The sequence below is a fragment of the Prionailurus viverrinus genome, chromosome A2, assembly GCF_022837055.1.
Source record: "Prionailurus viverrinus isolate Anna chromosome A2, UM_Priviv_1.0, whole genome shotgun sequence".
Taxonomy (NCBI): domain Eukaryota; kingdom Metazoa; phylum Chordata; class Mammalia; order Carnivora; family Felidae; genus Prionailurus; species Prionailurus viverrinus.
In genome coordinates, this window is record NC_062562.1 from 4,070,130 (window position 1) to 4,086,708 (window position 16,579).

Below are 16,579 nucleotides of genomic sequence, written 5' to 3' on the forward strand. Positions count from 1 at the left end.
ACAATGATTTCAGGACTAGATTTCTTAATGCCTGTACATTGTGTCCATCCTCCCTCCTAAAACCCCTCCAGTAACCCACTGTTTGTTCTCCATATTTAAGAGTCTCTTACGTTTGGTCTCCCTCTCTGTTTTTATATTATTTTTGCTTCCCTTCCCTTATGTTCATCTGTTTTGTATCTTAAAGTCCTCATATGAATGAAGTCATATGATATTTGTGTTTTTCTGACTAATTTCGCTTAGCATAATACCCTCTAGTTCCATCCACATAGTTGCAAATGGCAAGATTTCATTCTTTTTGATTGTCGAGAAATACTCCATTGTGTGTGTGTATATGTGTGTGTGTGTGTGTGTGTGTGTGTGTATATATTATATATATATATATATATATATATATATATATATATATATATACCACATCTTCTTTATCCATTCATCCATTGATGGACACTTGGGCTCTTTCCACTCTTTGGCTATTATTCATAGTGCTGCTATCAACATTGGGGTGAATGTGCCCCTACGAAACAGCATACCTGTATCCCTTGGATAAATACCTAGGAGTGCGATTTCTGGGCCATAGGGTAGTTCTATTTTTAATTGTTTTCCAGAGTGGCTGCACCAGTTTGCATTCCCACCAGCAGTTTAAAAGAGATCCTCTCTCTCTGCATCCTTGCCAACACCTGTTGTTGCCAGAGTTGTTAATGTTAGCCATTCTGGCAGGTGTGAGGTGGTATCTCATTGTGGTTTTGTTTTGTATTTCCTTGATGATGAGTGATGTTGAGCATGTTTTCATGTGTCAGTTGGCCATCTGGATGTGTTCTCTGGAGAAGTGTCTATTCATGTGTTTTGCCCATTTCTTCACTGGATTATTTGTTTTTGGGGATGTTGAGTTTGATCAGTTCTCTATAGATTTTGGATACTAACCCTTTATCTGATATGTCATTTGCAAATATCTTCTCCCATTCCGTCGGTTGCCTTTTAGTTTTGCTGATTGTTTCCTTCACTGCACAGAAGTTTTTTTATTTTGATGAGGTCCCAATAGCTCATTTTTGCTTTTGTTTCCCTTGCCTCCAGAGTTGTGTTGAGTAAGAAATTGCTGTGGCCGAGGTCAAAGAGGTTTTTGCCTGCTTTCTCCTCGAGGTTTTTTCTCCTCAAGGATTTTGATGGCTTCTTGTCTTACATTTAGGTCTTTCATCCATTTTGAGTTTATTTTTGTGCATGGTGTAAAAAAGTGGTCCAGGTTCATTCTTCTGCATGTCGCTGTCCAGTTTTCCCAGCACCACTTACTGAAGAGATGTCTTTATTCCATTGGATATTCTTTCCTGCTTTGTCAAAGGTTAGTTAGCCATACGTTTGTGGGTCCATTTTTGGGTTCTCTATTCTGTTCCATTGATCTGAGTGTCTGTTTTTGTGCCAGTACCATACCGTGTTGATGATTAAAGCTTTGTGATACAGCTTGAAGTCCAGGATTGTGATGCCTCCTGCTTTGGTTTTCTTTTTCAGCATTGCTTTAGCTATTCGGGGTCCTTTCTGGTTCCATACAAATTTTAGGATTGTTTTTCCTAGCTCTGTGAAGAATGCTGGTGTTATTTTGATAGGGATTGCATCGAATACGTAGATTGCTTTGGGCAGTAATGATTTTTAACAATATTTGTTCTTCCAATCCAGGAGCATGGAATATTTTCCCTTTTTTTTCTGTCTTCTTTAATTTCTTTCATACATTTTCTATAGTTCAGTGTATATATTTTTCACCTCTTGGTTACATTTATTCCTAGATATTTTATGGGTTTGGGTGCAATCGTAAATGGAATCGATTCCTTGATTTCTCTTTGTGTTGCCTCATTGTTGGTAAATAGGAATGCCACCGATTTCTGTGCATCGGTTTTATGTCCTGCAACTTTGCTGAATTCATGGATCAGATCTAGGAGTTTTTTGGTGGAATTTTTGGGTTTTCCATATAGAGCATCATATCATATGCAAAGAGTGAAAGTTTCACCTCCTCCTGGCTGATTTGGATGCCTTTTATTTCTTCGTGTTGTCTGATTACTGAGGCTAAGACTTCCAATACTATGTTGAATAACAGTGGCGAGAGTGGACATCCCTGTGTTTTTCCTGACCTTAGGGGGTAAGCTCTCAGTTTTTCACCATTAAGGATACTAGCATTGGGTCTTTTGTATATGGCTTTTATGATCTGGAGGTATGGTCCTTCTATCCCTACTTTCTTGAGGGTTCTTATCAAGAAAGCATGCTGTATTTTGTCAAATGCTTTCTCTGCATCTATTGAGAGGATCATATGGCTCTTGTTCTTTCTTTTATCGATGTGATGAATCACATTGATTGTTTTGTGGATATTGAACGAGCCCTGCATCCCAGGTATGAATCCCACTTGGTCGTGGTGAATAATTTTTTTAATGTGTTGTTGGATCTGGTTGGCTAATATCTTGTTGAGGATTTTTGCATCCATGTTCACCAGGAAAATTAGTCAATAGTTCTCCTTTTTTGTGGGGTCTTTGTCTGGTTTTGGAATCAAGGTAATGCTGGCTTCAGAGAAAGAGTTTCGAAATTTTCCTTTAATTTCTATTTTTTGGAACAGCTTCAAGAGAATAGGTGTTAACTCTTCCTTAAATGTTTGGTAGAATTCCCCCGGAAAGCCTTCTGACCCTGGACTCTTGTTTTGGGGGGAGATTTTTGTATTACTAATTTGATTTCTTTGCTGGTTATGGGTCTGTTCAAATTTTCTATTTCTTCCTGTTTCAGTTTTGGTGATTTATATGTTTCTAGTAATTTGTCCATCTCTTCCAGCTTACCCATTTTTGGCATATAATTGCTCATAATATTCTCTTATTATTGCTTGCATTTCTGCTGCATTGGTTGTGATCTGTCTTTTTTCCTTCTTGATTTTATTTATTTGGGTCCTTTTTCTTTTTGATCAAAGTGGCTAGTGGTTTGTCAATTTTGTTAATTCTTTCAAAGAACCAGTTTCTGGTTTCATTGATCTGTTCTACCGTTTTTTATTTTTTTGTTTTGGCTCCAATAGCATTGTTTTCTGCTCTAACCTTTATTATTTCCCATTTACTACTGCGTTTTGGTGTTATTTGTTGTTGTTTTTCCAGCTCTTTAAGGTGTAAGTTTAGGTTGTATGCCTGAGACCCTTCTTCCCTCTTTAGAAAGGCCTGGATTGCTATATCCTTTCCTCCTATGACCGCCTTTGCTGCGTCCCAGAGGTTTGGGGCTGTGGTGTTATCATTTTCATTGGCTTCCATGAACTTTTAATTTCCTCTTTAACTTCTTGGTTAGCCCATTCGCTCTTTAGTAGGATGTTCTTTAGCCTCCAAATATTTGTTACCTTTCCAAATTTTCTTGTGTTTGATTTCAAGTTTCATAGCGTTGTGGTCTGAAAATATGCATGGTACCATGTCAATCATTTTGTACTTGTTGAGGGCTGATTTGTGTCCCAGTATGTGATCTGTTCTAGAGAACATTCCATGTGCACTGGAGAAGAATGTATATTCCGCTTCTTTAGGATGAATGTTCCGAATATATCTGTTACGTCCATCTGGTCCAGTGTGTCATTAAAAGTCATTGTTTCCTTGTTGATTTTCTGATTAGATGATCTGTCCATTGTTGTCAGTGGGGTGTTTAGTTCCCCTACTATTATGGTATTATTATCAATGAGTTTCTTTATGTTTCTTTATGTTTGAGTTTAATTGATTTATATATTTGGGTTTTTCACATTTGGAACATAAATGTTTACAATTGTTATGTATTCTTGGTGGGTAGAACCCTTAATTATGATGTAATGCCCTTCTTCATCTCTTGTTCAGCCTTTATTTTAAAATCTAAATTCTCTGATATATGTATAGCTACTCTGGCTTTCTTTTGGCGACCATTAGCATGATAGATGGCTCTCCATCCCTTACTTTCAATCTGACGGTGTCTTTAGGTCTAAAGTGTGTCTCTTGTAAATAGCATATCTATATGGATCTTGTTTTTTTATCCATTCTGTTACCCGTTGTCTTTTGATTGGAGCATTTAGTCCATTGACATTTAGACTGATTCCTGAAAGATATTAATTTATTGCTATTATGTTTCTTGTAGAGGTAGAGTGTTTGGTGGTGTTCTCTGGTCCTTTCTACTCATTGTTGCTTTTGGTTCTGTTTATTCATTCATTCATTCATTCATTCATTCATTGATATTATTTTTTCTACCTTTTCTCCCCTCAGAGAGTCGCCCTTCAAATTTTGTGCAGGGCTAGTTTAGTGATCATGAACTCCTTTAATTTTTGTTTGTCTGGGAAACTTTTTACCTCTCCTTCTATTTGAATGCCAGCCTTCCTGGATAAAGAATTCTTGCCTGCATATTTCTCTGATTCAGCACACTGAATATATCCTGCCACTGCCTTCTGGCCTGCCAAGTTTCTGTGGATAGGTCTACTGCAAACCTGATCTGTCTTCCCTTGTAGGTTAAGGACTTTTTGTCCCTTGCTCCTTTCATGATTCTTTCCTTGCCTGAGTGTTTTGTGAATTTGACTATGATATGCCTTGTTGATGGTTGGTTTTTGTTGAATCTAATTGGAGTCCTCTGTGCTTCCTGAATTTTGATGTCTGTGTCTTTCCCAGGTTAGGAAAGTTGTCTTCTATGATTTGTTCACAAACTCTTCTACCCAAGTTTCTCTCTCTTCACATTCTGGGACCCCTATGATTCTGATGTTGTTCCTTTTTAGTGAGTCACTGATTTCTCTAATTCTTAAATTGTACCCTTTTGCCTTAGTCTCTCTCTCTTTTTTTCTGCTTCATTGTTCTCCATAAGTTTCTCCTCTATATTGCTGGTTTGGTGCTCTGCTTCGTCCATCCTTGTTGCTGTGGCACGCATGGAGATTGCAGCTCAGTTATAGCATTTTTTAATTATTCCTGACTAGATTTACTTCTTTTATCTCCGCAGAAAGGAATTCTAATCTATTTTCGACTCCAGCTAGTATTATTATCGTGATTCTAAATTCTTGTTCTGACATCTTGCTTGTATCTGCGTTGGTTAAGTCCCTGGCTGTCATTTCTTCCTGCTCTTTCTGTTGGGGTGAATTCCTTCATTGTCATTTTGAAGATAGAAAAGAAATTAATGAGGTAAACAAAATTTAAAATTAAGAAAATTAAATTAAAACAAATTAAAAACAACACACACACATACATAAAAATCAAATAAATGATGCAAGATCTAGGTGTGTTTTGGTCTGGGTATTGAAAGGGCCTTGATAGATCAGAGAGAAAAAAGGGATAAAGAAAAAAAGGGAAACGTTTGAAAATTTGAGAAAATGAAAACAATGAAATAGAATGAAATGAAATGATGAAAGTAAAATAGAATTTGAAAAATTTATACAAAACTAACAAATAGAGTAGACAACATTAAAGAAAAATATTTTTAATAAAATTGAAAATAAAAAGAAATGTTTTCTCTTCCTATATTCAAGAAAAAGACAAAAAGAAAAGAAAATTGAATAGATGGACCAGCAAACAGACTGTAATACGATTGAAATTACATCGTTTTCCCCTAGAAGTCAAACTATGAAGCACTTTATAGTTTGTAAACTAAGCAGGTGGAGAGACTTGTGGTTCCTGAAGAGTGAGGTTGACCCAGTTGGGTGGGGCTTGGTGTAATGGATCTGTTCTCCACTAGGTGGCGCTGCTTAGCTTACTGGTGTGGATTGTTGTGGCGCTTGTAGGTGTGTATGCGCACGCACAGCAGGGGTGAAAATGGCATAACCCAGGTACCCAGTCTCTAGTATCAGAACTCTTTTCTCCCCAGTCAGCAATCATGCCTTTGTCTCTGGCTTCCATCTGCTCCTTGCTTTTACATTGTCTGTGACCAAGCCATCAGGCTGCAGGTGGCACCTCCCTCCTGAGTTTTACCTCAGATGCAGCTGTTTTTTCCTGACCCCTTACTTCTGATGGACTGTGGCCTAGTCCTGCTCAGACTTTCTGTGGGAGGTACTCATTGAGCAATGGCCTGGTGCTGGCCACAGCCAGGAACGTTCTCGGGACCATGCTGCTGCTGATGCCCAGAGACTGACTGGGTGCCAACCTGCCCCAGAAAATGTTCACGTGACCACATACCAGCAGCCATTCAGGGATTATGGAAAATCACAGCACACATCCAGCACCAGGCTTCACCCTTATAGACCTTGTTCTAGCACCAGGAATGTGGTTGTTCTCTGGGGTCTGCTGGGGTGGCCACACGGACTCTACCAAATATTCTCCCAGCAGGGGAACCCCCTCTCCTTGTGTGGCATGGGGACTTCACTCTGCTTCTGAGGATTTGCCCATCCCACCAGAGTACCGAGGTATTGAGCCGCAGAGTTTCACACTATGCCCCTGCTGTTTATAGAATCTCAATGGGATTTAAACCCTCTCCTTTCTCCTTTCTGCCTTTTTTGTTCAGTCCCTGTGGTTGTTTCCCCTTTTCCAGTTTCTCTCCAGTTATTTTGAGGGGGGGTGGTTCTGTTCCCATACTATCCACGCGTCTCTGTCCTCTCTCTGCAAGAAAAAACGGCACCCTACTCTCCAAGGCTTCTCTCTCCCCCAGTTCACCCCTCCGAGCCATGTACCTGTTAAGTTGTGTGGTCCAGGTTGTGCAGGTTGTTGTGTTAATCCTCAAGTAAGATTTCTAGGTGTGCAGGATGGTTTAGTGATGATCTGGCTGTATTTCATGGATGTGAGACACAAAAAATTCCATGGTGTCCCACCATCTTGGATCCTCCTCTGATTCCCTCTTTTTTGTGCTTCATGAGTTTCCATAATTTTATCTTCTGTATCCATGATTCACTGTTCTGCTTCATCCATCCTCACCATTATAGCATCCATTTGAAATTGCATCTCAGTTATAGCATTTTTCATTTTGAACTAACAAGATATAAGTTATTTCATCTGTGCAGAAAGGGATTCTCTGGTGTCTTCTATGCTTTCTTCAACCCTAGCTATTATTCTTATAATCGTGGTTTTAAATTCTAACTCAGATTTCTTGCTTATGTCTGTATTGATTAAATCCTTGCGTGTCCTTCCTTCTACCTTTTGGGGCGAATTCCTCCATCTTGTCATTTTGGAGGAAGAAACAAAGTAATAAAATAAAGAATAAAAATTTGAAAATTAAAAACAAAAGAAAAAATCAAATCAAGGAAGCTAGATTCTAAGTGTGTTTTGATCTGCTTGTTGAGAGAATCTTGATAGAAAAGGAAAAAAAGTTAAAATTTTGTTTAAATTTAAATAATAAAATAGAATAAAGTAGAATAGAATAGAATAAAAAAATTTGCTCTTTCTGTATTCAAGAAAGACAACGTAAAGAATGATAAAAGAAAATAACATATGGTAAAACGGAAGCAGAGACAAAAACAGATAAACAAGGAAACAAAATGAAACCCAAGTGAAGCTAGATCAGGTTTCCCTCAGAACTAAAACTTTGAAGCACACCATAGTGTGTAGAGTAAGTGGGTGGAAAGGATTTGTACTGGCCTTCTAGGGGATATGCCTGGAGGGCGCAGGTGGGTAATGGTTTGTGTAACAGTTCCATTTTTCACTTGGTGGCACTGCTTGGCTCACTGGACTGAATCAGTGTGAGTGTGCTAGAGGTGAAAATGGCTTCACCCTGCTCTCTTGTCTCTGGCGTGGGAATTTTGCACCATCACAGATGTGTGATCAAGCACAACTTCCTTTGTTGCAGGCCTCTGTCCACTCCCCACCTCTACCCTCTACATGCCCAGGCTGTCTGCCTGCCAGGTGACACCTCCCTCCTTATCTCCAATGGGTCTGTTTTTCAAAACCCCACAACTCAGAGACCCCAGGTTGGTCCTGTGCTGATTTTATGGGGGAGGGTCTTGCAGAGCAGTGGCCAGGTATCAACTTGTCCCAGAAAATGTGTGCATGATAGCGAAGTGACAGAGGCTCAGAGTTTATGGTAAATCACAACACACAACTGGCGCCAGGTTTTGCTGCAATCAGCTGTTATCTTTGGCCCAATATCAGGAAACATGGCAGCTCTCTGGGACCCGCTGGGACGTTTGCCCATGGGAGGCTGATTGCCACTATGATACCCACTCCAACCAGGGAAACTGCTTCTCCCCATGTGGCACACAGGTCCCTCAGACCATGATGCCTTCTCTCAGGGATGGACTTTGCTTCCTCCCTGGAGCACCACCAGGCACTGAGCACTGAAACATCAGTTTCTGCACTAGACTGTTTATAGAAAACTGGAAGTACTGCAACCCTCTGCCTTTTTCCCATCAATGGTTTTGAGGAACAGATTTCTTATCCAGTCCACTGTGAGTGGTTTCATTCTTTCTCACATTCTCTCCAGCTACTTTCAGGGGGAGTACTTTTCTTGCATGACTCTAATGTGCAAAACTCCCTTTTCTTTTTCTTTCTCTATCCTCTGTCTATAAAATCATCTCCCTACCCTCCGCACAACCTTGGCTTTTCTCACCCCCAAGGCAGCTCTCCACACCATATTCCTTTCAGGTTCTCTTGCTCAAATTGTGCAGATTTTCGTGTTAATCGTCAGATCAATTTCCTAGGTGTTCAAATGGTTTGATGCTGAACTAGCTGTGTTTCAGGGACAAGACAGGCTCAGGGTCCCCATACTACTGCACCATCTGAACTCCACTCTTGAGAGAGAGAATCCCAAGCAGACTCCACACCCAGAAAGCGCCCAAGGTGGGGCTTGATCTCACAAATGTGAGATCATGACCAGAGCTGAAGTTAAAAGTCGACACTTAACTGACTGAGCCAACAAGGCACCCCTAGAGATCCACATGAAAGAGAGCATACACACAATGCTGGCAAGCTGCTGTTGGCCATGGGCTGATTGCTGCACCAGGGATTCAGCCTGGAGGTGTTGGTTCTTCTCCATGTGAACTGCTTTTACATGGCTGGTTGGGCTTCCTCACATATGGCAGCTAAGTTCCAAGAATGTGCATCTCGAGAGACTACGGAAGGGGTGCGAAGTATCTTTATGACATAGTGCCACCACTCTCAGAGTCCCAGCATGCTCAGATTCACGAGAAGGGAATGTAGACAGCACTGCTTGCTGGAAGGAGCACAAGTTCACGTAAAATGCAGGTCATATGGCATGGAAGACGTTGTTTCCACCATCTTTGAAAATACAATCTGCTACACAAGATGAAGCAAATTAGTGACTCCAACTCTTTCTGTGTCCAGATGTAGATGAATGTTCTCAAAGCCCCCAACCATGTGGTGCCAACTCAGCCTGCAAAAACCTGCAGGGGAGATACAAGTGCAGCTGCTTGCCTGGATTCTCTTCTCCCACTGGAAATGACTGGACCCCGGGAAAGCCGGGTCATTTCTCATGCACAGGTAATGCTCTCAGGCATGGGTCTTGGGTGGACAGTGACCACTAGTGGACAGTGTCTCTCACCTGAGCCACACAGTCTTTGGTCTGCTCACTCTCCTCAACTGCTCCTCAGACATCGATGAATGCCTCTCCAATGAGGTCTGCCCAGAGCATTCTGAGTGTATCAACTCCTTGGGAAGCTACAATTACAGCTGCCAGGTTGGATTCATCTCTCACAACTCGATCTGTGAAAGTATAGAGGACCTGATTTTCTTTATGTAGCTACTCAATTAATTAACAACCACCTCACTTGATGATCCTGTGAGATTAGAGACTATATTCTTCATTTTGAGGGTGAGAAAATTTAGGCTCAGACCATTGAAGTGACTTCCTCCAAAAGACTCAACTATTAAGTAGAAGAGCCAGGATTGGAACTCCAGTCAAGGGTCTACTCTGAGTGCAGCAGTGGGTCAGACAATACTTGAGAGCAATACTTGGCATGGGGGGGGGGGTGGTGCTGTGTCCCATGAGCAATAACTTTCAAGGGGGATGCTGGAAATGCCTGGAAACATTTTTGATGGTCACAACTGGTGGTGGTGATGGGCTCCTCTTGTCTAGTAAGGAGAAGCCACAGATGCTGCTAAACACCTTACAATGCACAGAACAGCTTCCCTACAACCAAAAATAATCTGGCCCCGGATGTCTTTAGTTCTGAGACAGAGAAACTGCGTGATAGGGTGAGCTCAGACTCAAACTTCAGAACTATTTCCTATAATGTATTTGGTTCAAGACCTCAGGGTTACCCTCAACCCCTACCCCATGCCTTACATACTAAATCAGTCACCTTAGCTTGGGGAATTTACCTGCTAAATATGTCTTGAATCTCTCCGTTCTTCCTCATGCTTGGTTCGGGCTTCATCATTAGTTTAGCAGCGTCCTCCCTGGGCTTGTCCTTCCTCCATTCTTGTCCCCTCGAATCCATCCTTCCAAACTGCAGCCAGAATTTCCTCACAAAAAGCAAGGGCTCCATCTCCCTGCATCTGGTTCAGAACTATTGTTCTCCATGCTCGTTTGTAGGGAAGGTGACTCCATCAAGCAAGGCATGGAGTGATCCAGCCCTTATCACATCCCCTGGGCTTGGAGTTGGAGATATTTGAGGTCCTGTCTGATTTTTCTGATACATTTGTAGCAGTACCTATTGCTGAAAAACAGATCACCTGAAAGTCAGTGGCTAGAGACAAGCACCATATACGTGGTTTGTGTTCTGTACATTGGAAGTTTAGGTTGGGCTCTGCTGGCCACTTGCTTGCATCTGTACTGGGCTTGTTCATGTGTCTGTGGTCAGCTGTGAGCCAGCTTGCTCATCTTGGCTGGGCTGCCTCACGTGTCGGGGGCTCCTGTGGGATGATCCATCTCTCTTCCACCTTGTCTCTCATTCTTCATTAGGTGAGTCTAGGGCTTGTTCATGTGGCAGAAGCAAGGGGCTAAAAGAATGAGCAGAAGCAAATAAGTCTCTAGAAATCTAAGACTTGGAACTGGCACGACATCATTTCTGCTGTGTTCTTTTGGCCAGTGAAAGTCATAGGCCAGATTCAAGCTGGATTCGAGGTGTGGGGAAACAAGCTCCCATCATAGAGGAGGAGTGGCAAAGTCACACTGCACCGCGCCATCTGCACCCCATGGTGTGGGTGCAGGGAGGAGTAAAGGAGCACAGCCATTCTATGTTCATCTGTCTTGGAGCTATTCACCACCCTCCACTTACATATTTTGGGTCAGAATTTATTCTCGTGGCCAAGCCTAAGTGTAAGGGAGATGAGGAGTAAGGGGAGAACATGCACAGTGAATCTCTGTTTGCAGTCTCCTATTCTCATTTCTTCATCTGCTTTGTCTTGGGTTCTCATCTCCACTGACCAGACGTGGATGAATGTGCCGACCCCGCAACTTGCCCGGAGCACGCAACTTGTCACAACAGTCCTGGAAGCTACTCTTGTGTCTGCAACCTAGGATTTGCATCCAGCAGTGGAAACAGGAGCTTGCAGGGCCCAGGAGACACATGTGAAGGTCGGTGGGAAGGGTTTGTTGGGGAACCAGGTCCAAGTCTGCATGCAAAGACAGCAGTGGTGGGTGAGGGGTCAGGATGAGTCTGGGCTGAGCTCAAGGACCTCATCTGCTAAGCTGATGCCAAAAATTGCTCATCCATGCACTCATGCAAGAAATACTTCCTGAGCACCTACTATATGCCAGGCACTCTTCTAGAGCTGGTGGATACAGTACCAAATAACATAGGCAAAATGATTTGTTCTCCTACAACTCATCATCTAGGGTTAAGGGAGATAGGTAGCAAAATAAACGCATGGCCATATGTGTGCCAGGAGTATCTGAAAGAAATAAAGATAAATAAGGCAGGAAAGGTGCATAGGCAGCACTGGGAGTAGGGGGTCAACTTTTAATAGAGTGAGTGTAAGGAAAAGCCACACTGAAAAGTTGATACTTGAGAAAAGATGTGAAGGATATGAGGAAGTGAGATATTGGGTATCTGGGGAAGGGTGTTCCAGGGGGAGGGAACCGCAGATACAAAGGTCTGGAGGCAGGATCCCAGCCAAGGTGCTAAGCTCTTCCGGACATGTACTCATTGTCTGCCCAACAACCTGATGGTATTAGTGGTGTTTTATGCCCATTTCATAGATGAGGAACCTGAGTCTCCATCGTGGTAAAACAACTCTTCCACAGTCAAATAGCTAGGAAGTAGGGGAGTCAGGATCTGAACTGGCCATCATTGACTTGAGTCCACATTTCCAGACTCTGACTCAAGACCACCTGGGAAGCTGTCATCTAAGAAGTCCAGAACCAGACAACCTGATTTTAAAACCTGGTGTGCCTTTCACAGGCTGTGTGACTCTGCACAATTGTGATGCCTCAGTTTCCTCATCAGAAAAATGGAAGCAATGTTAGTGTGCAGCTGACAGGGCTGCCGTGAGCATTCCTCGAGCAGGTGCATGTAAGGGATGTTCCTCACTGTCTGTCACAAAAATCTCAACATATTAGCAGTTAATTGTTTATTTTAGCTAACAAGAACTTACCTCATACTTGTTATTCTCCAGACTCTGCTCTAAGTCCTTCACAGATGACACCTTATTCAATGCTCAAACAACCCTATGGGGGAAGTAGTATTATTATCCCTGTCTGACAGATGAGAGCACTGAGACACACAGAGGTGAACTATCTTGCCCAGTGCATTGTCAGCTCAGGGCCACCAGAACAAAACACTGCAGAGAGGGTGGTTTCAACATTGAGATCTATTTTCCCTCCGTTGTGGAGGCTGGAAGTCTGAGACCACAGCTGGGTTCTGGAGAGGGCTGTCCTCCTTGCTTCCAGATGACTGCCTTCATTCTGGGTCCCCAGGGACAGTGAGCTCTGGTGTCTCTTTCTTTGTTTTAAGGGTACCAGACCCATTTATATATGTTTATTTATTTATTTTTGAGAGAGAGAGAGATAGAGAGAGAGAGAGAGAGAGAGTCCATGCAGAAGATGGAGAGAGATAGGGAGAGAGAGAGAAAGAGAGTGGGAGAGAGAGAATCCCAAGGAGGCTCCGCACTGTGTATACAGAGCTGGATGCAGGGCTCGAACTCACCAGCTGTGAGATCATGACCCGAACAGAAACCTAGAGTTGTATGCTCAATTGACTGAGCCACCCAGATGCTCCAGGGCACTAATCCCATCTTAAGACCTCATCAACTTAATCATCTTGTGAACGCCTTTTGTCCAGATACGGTCTCACCATGTGGGGGAAGTAACGTATCAATCTGGGGGCACATATTTCAGTCCACAGCACCCAGTAACACACAGTCTATAGGGACAGAGCCAAGCTTTGAGTCCAGGCTGTCCATGCTTTGCACCCCTCCACTTGGATGCCTCTCAGTCATTATTATTATTACTGATAACATAGTATTTCTTAAGGGGAGGAATTGAGATTTATCAAGGAACGGGGTCCAGGGAGTTCAAGGCTGAGGGAGCAAACAGTGAGCCTTCCTGGACCTACAGGTAATCAGTGAATCTGGATCAGGAATTACTAAGGGATTAGCAAGGAAAGATGAGGTAGGTGAGCTTAGGTGGGTCCAAACTCTCAGAGTCTCATGTGTTCTAAAGAGGAGTTTGGGTTTTATCCCGAAGTGTGGAGAGCCTCATCAAAAGATTTGTGTGGGTCACATCCTGGCTCTTTGCACTTCCTTTCAGCAGTGTTTAAGAGGATGCGAGCAGAGCCAGGGAGACCTGCTGGCTTCAGTCAGGATGGGGTTGTGCACTGCCATGGCCTCAGCATCCTTTATCCTTTTGACTCAGCCTAGTTTTCTGCTTAGATGTGGACGAATGTGCCAGGAACTCAACTCTTTGTGGCCTCAGCTCAGTGTGTACCAATACCCCGGGGGAATACCACTGCTCCTGCCTGCCTGGGTTCTTTTCACCTGTTGATTGGACCCCTGAGAAACCAGAGGATTTCAGATGTACAGGTAATGCTCCCAGCCATGCTGAGGACTTTTAATGGATGTCAACGTACCCTGAAGAGAGTGGCTTACAAACAACCCTTTCTGCTTGCTCACGATCCTGTGGGTTGACTGCATGGTTTTTGAAGGTGGGGGTGGGCACTAAGGTGGCACGAGGTCTAAAATGGCCTCACTTATATGGCTTGTAGTTGGTGCTTGGCTCTGGGTGGGAGCTCAGATAGGTCCTTCAGTTTTCCTCATGGGCCTGTCCACACCAAAATTTTGAATGGTTACTACTGCACTTGCAATCGAGGCTTTCTGGCCAACAATGGACCGATGCAGTTCAGGAACCCAGGAGTGACATGAAAAGTTGAGTACGCACCCCTCAAAACCCTCCGCCATTTTGTAGGATAATCAGGTGGAAGCTGGCTGGGCAGTGGATGTAGGTACTTTTTTTGGTCCAAAACGCTATTTTCTCTCTCTCTCCTACCCTGCCCTCTTTTCATTCTTTTTCCATAGTGACAATGATTCCTGTTCACTGAAAATCCTAACCATTTGGAGGTGACATTAAGATGAAAATAGAAGTGAAAATCAATATCCAGAGATAAACCACTGATTTCATTTTGGGAAATCTTTTGCTTGTCTCTCCATGAAGGAAACAAGAACTTTTAACATTCGCTGAGCACCAGGCCCCAATGAAGGGATTTATGTGCATTTTCACATTAAATTGAGTGTAGGCATCCTGATCATCTCCACTGTACAGATGAGGACACTGAGGCTTGGAGTGCTGGAATGACCTGTTCACGGCTGTGTGGTTGGACTGGTCTCCAAACCCAGTCTTTCCAACTCTCACAGCAGTTTCTGAACCAAGTCAGGTCTTTGCCACACTCTAGTTGTGCCATGTTGGGGAAACGTATTTACCCTCTCTAGGCCTCAATGTTTCCATCTGCAGAATGAGCGTATAAGAGTACTGAGCTCCAAGGATAGCTGGGAAAATTAAGTGCAATGAAGTACGTAGTGTACTAGGCACATGTATGCTCCCAAGAGCTACTACTTACATATGTAATGTAAATTGAAATAATCCCCAGAATGAGTGACATTCTGTGTCTCTATTTCTTGTGTTTAATTCCAATTCTCCCCTTAACAGTCAAGATCTGGTTGTGCCTCTGCCTAAGACCAGGGATCATTGAACTTTTTAATGCAAAGGGCGAAATAGTAAATATTTTGGAGGTTGCAAGCTGTGTGATCTCTGTCATGACTACTCAATACTCCAGTTGTAGTGTGAAAGCAGCCAAAGATGATACACAAATGAATGAATGTGTTTGTTGCAATAAAACTTTATTTATACCAACACGTGGTGGGCTGGATTTGGCCCATGAGCTCTGGTTCACTGGGTTCTGAATAAGGTTATTCATTTCTATTGTTATGGTATCCAGGGAGCCACTAATTTGCTTCATCTTGTGTAGCAGATTGTATTTTCAAAGATGGTGGAAACAATGTCTTCCATGCTATATACCCTTCATTTTATGAATTTGTACTCCTTCCAGCAAGCAGTGGTACCTATGTTCCCTTCTCTAGAATCTGAGCCTGCTGGGACTCTGGGAGTGGTACTAGGTCATAAAGATACCATGCACCCCCTCCCTGTTCTCTTGAGATGCTCATTCTTGGCGCTTAGCTGCCATATGTGAGGAAGCCCAACCAGCCATGAAAAAGCAGCTGACCTGGGGAAGAACCAAGACCTCCAGCCCACAGCCCTGGTGGAGCAGCCAGCCCACGGCCAGCAGCAGATGCCAGCCTTGTGCGTATGCTGCCTTTAAAGTGGATCCTCTAGCCCCCACTTAAGCCAACTCAGCTGAGACTGCACGGAACAGAGGCCAGCCATACTCACTGAACTCAACTCAAATGGCAGATACTTTTATGAACAAAATAAATGACTGTCATTGTTTTTGAGACATTCAGTTTTGATGTCTAAGTTTGATGTAGTGAAGTATCTCCCCAGGACTAGATAATGAAGAATTACTTGCAAAAGAGTTGAGGGACCCATAAAATTGAGTTGTCGTGGTGCCATGGGGAGGCCCAGCTCAAGTCTCCTCCAGCCCTGGTCACGTCGCCTAAACACTTGCTATGTACTTGTCATGTAAACACAACATCAAGGCACGTCTCTTACAGCTCCTCCCAGAAAACTGTATTTCTAGACAGAAATCTGGAGCTGCTCCTGGACATCAAGATCAGATCACAGGAATGTTCACCCCACCTTTTTTTGAGGTAGTAAAACATTAGAAACAACTGATAACTGATGATGAAAACTGGAGTTGACATAAAGAATAAGGTAATATGCTCCTTCATTCAACAAATATCTATTGAATACTCACAATGTCTTAGGCACCAAACTGGAGACAAAGGCATAAAGGGGATGAAATGCTTTCTGTAGTATCCATTATTCTCTAGATGGGGAATATTGATTTCAACCCAAAATGAAAACCCGGGGTCTATCAGGACTACTGTAGCTTGCCAAGTGACCCATTAGCTGTAATTCAAAGATAAAGAAGGATTTGAGGGCTCCCTGATACCATAACAATAGAAATGAATAACCTTATTCAGCACCCAATGAACTAGAGCTCATGGGCCAAATCCAGCCCACCACGTGTTGGTATAAAGTTTTATTGCAACAAACACATTCATTCATTTGTGTATCATCTTTGGCTGCTTTCACACTACAACTGGAGTATTGAGTAGTCATGACAGAGATCACACAGCTTGCAACCTCCAAA

At 42.9% G+C, this 16,579-nt stretch overlaps 1 protein-coding gene across 7 annotated transcripts in view; it reads left to right on the forward strand.

Moving 5' to 3' along the window:
- Nucleotides 1-16,579, forward strand: part of ADGRE1 (adhesion G protein-coupled receptor E1) — an 86,471-nt gene that overhangs the window by 27,196 nt on the left and 42,696 nt on the right. For 5 of the 7 annotated variants that reach the window (XR_007150449.1, XM_047850616.1, XM_047850617.1 and 2 more), the window contains 3 exons: nucleotides 9,198-9,353; nucleotides 11,245-11,391; nucleotides 13,686-13,835. Coding sequence is in view for 6 of the 7 variants with exons in the window: in XM_047850616.1 (XP_047706572.1) it covers nucleotides 9,198-9,353; nucleotides 11,245-11,391; nucleotides 13,686-13,835 (453 nt within the window). In the remaining variant the exon portion in view is untranslated. The remainder of the gene's footprint in view (nucleotides 1-9,197; nucleotides 9,354-11,244; nucleotides 11,392-13,685; nucleotides 13,836-16,579) is intronic. The other 2 variants (XM_047850619.1, XM_047850620.1) reach the window with 2 other exon arrangements.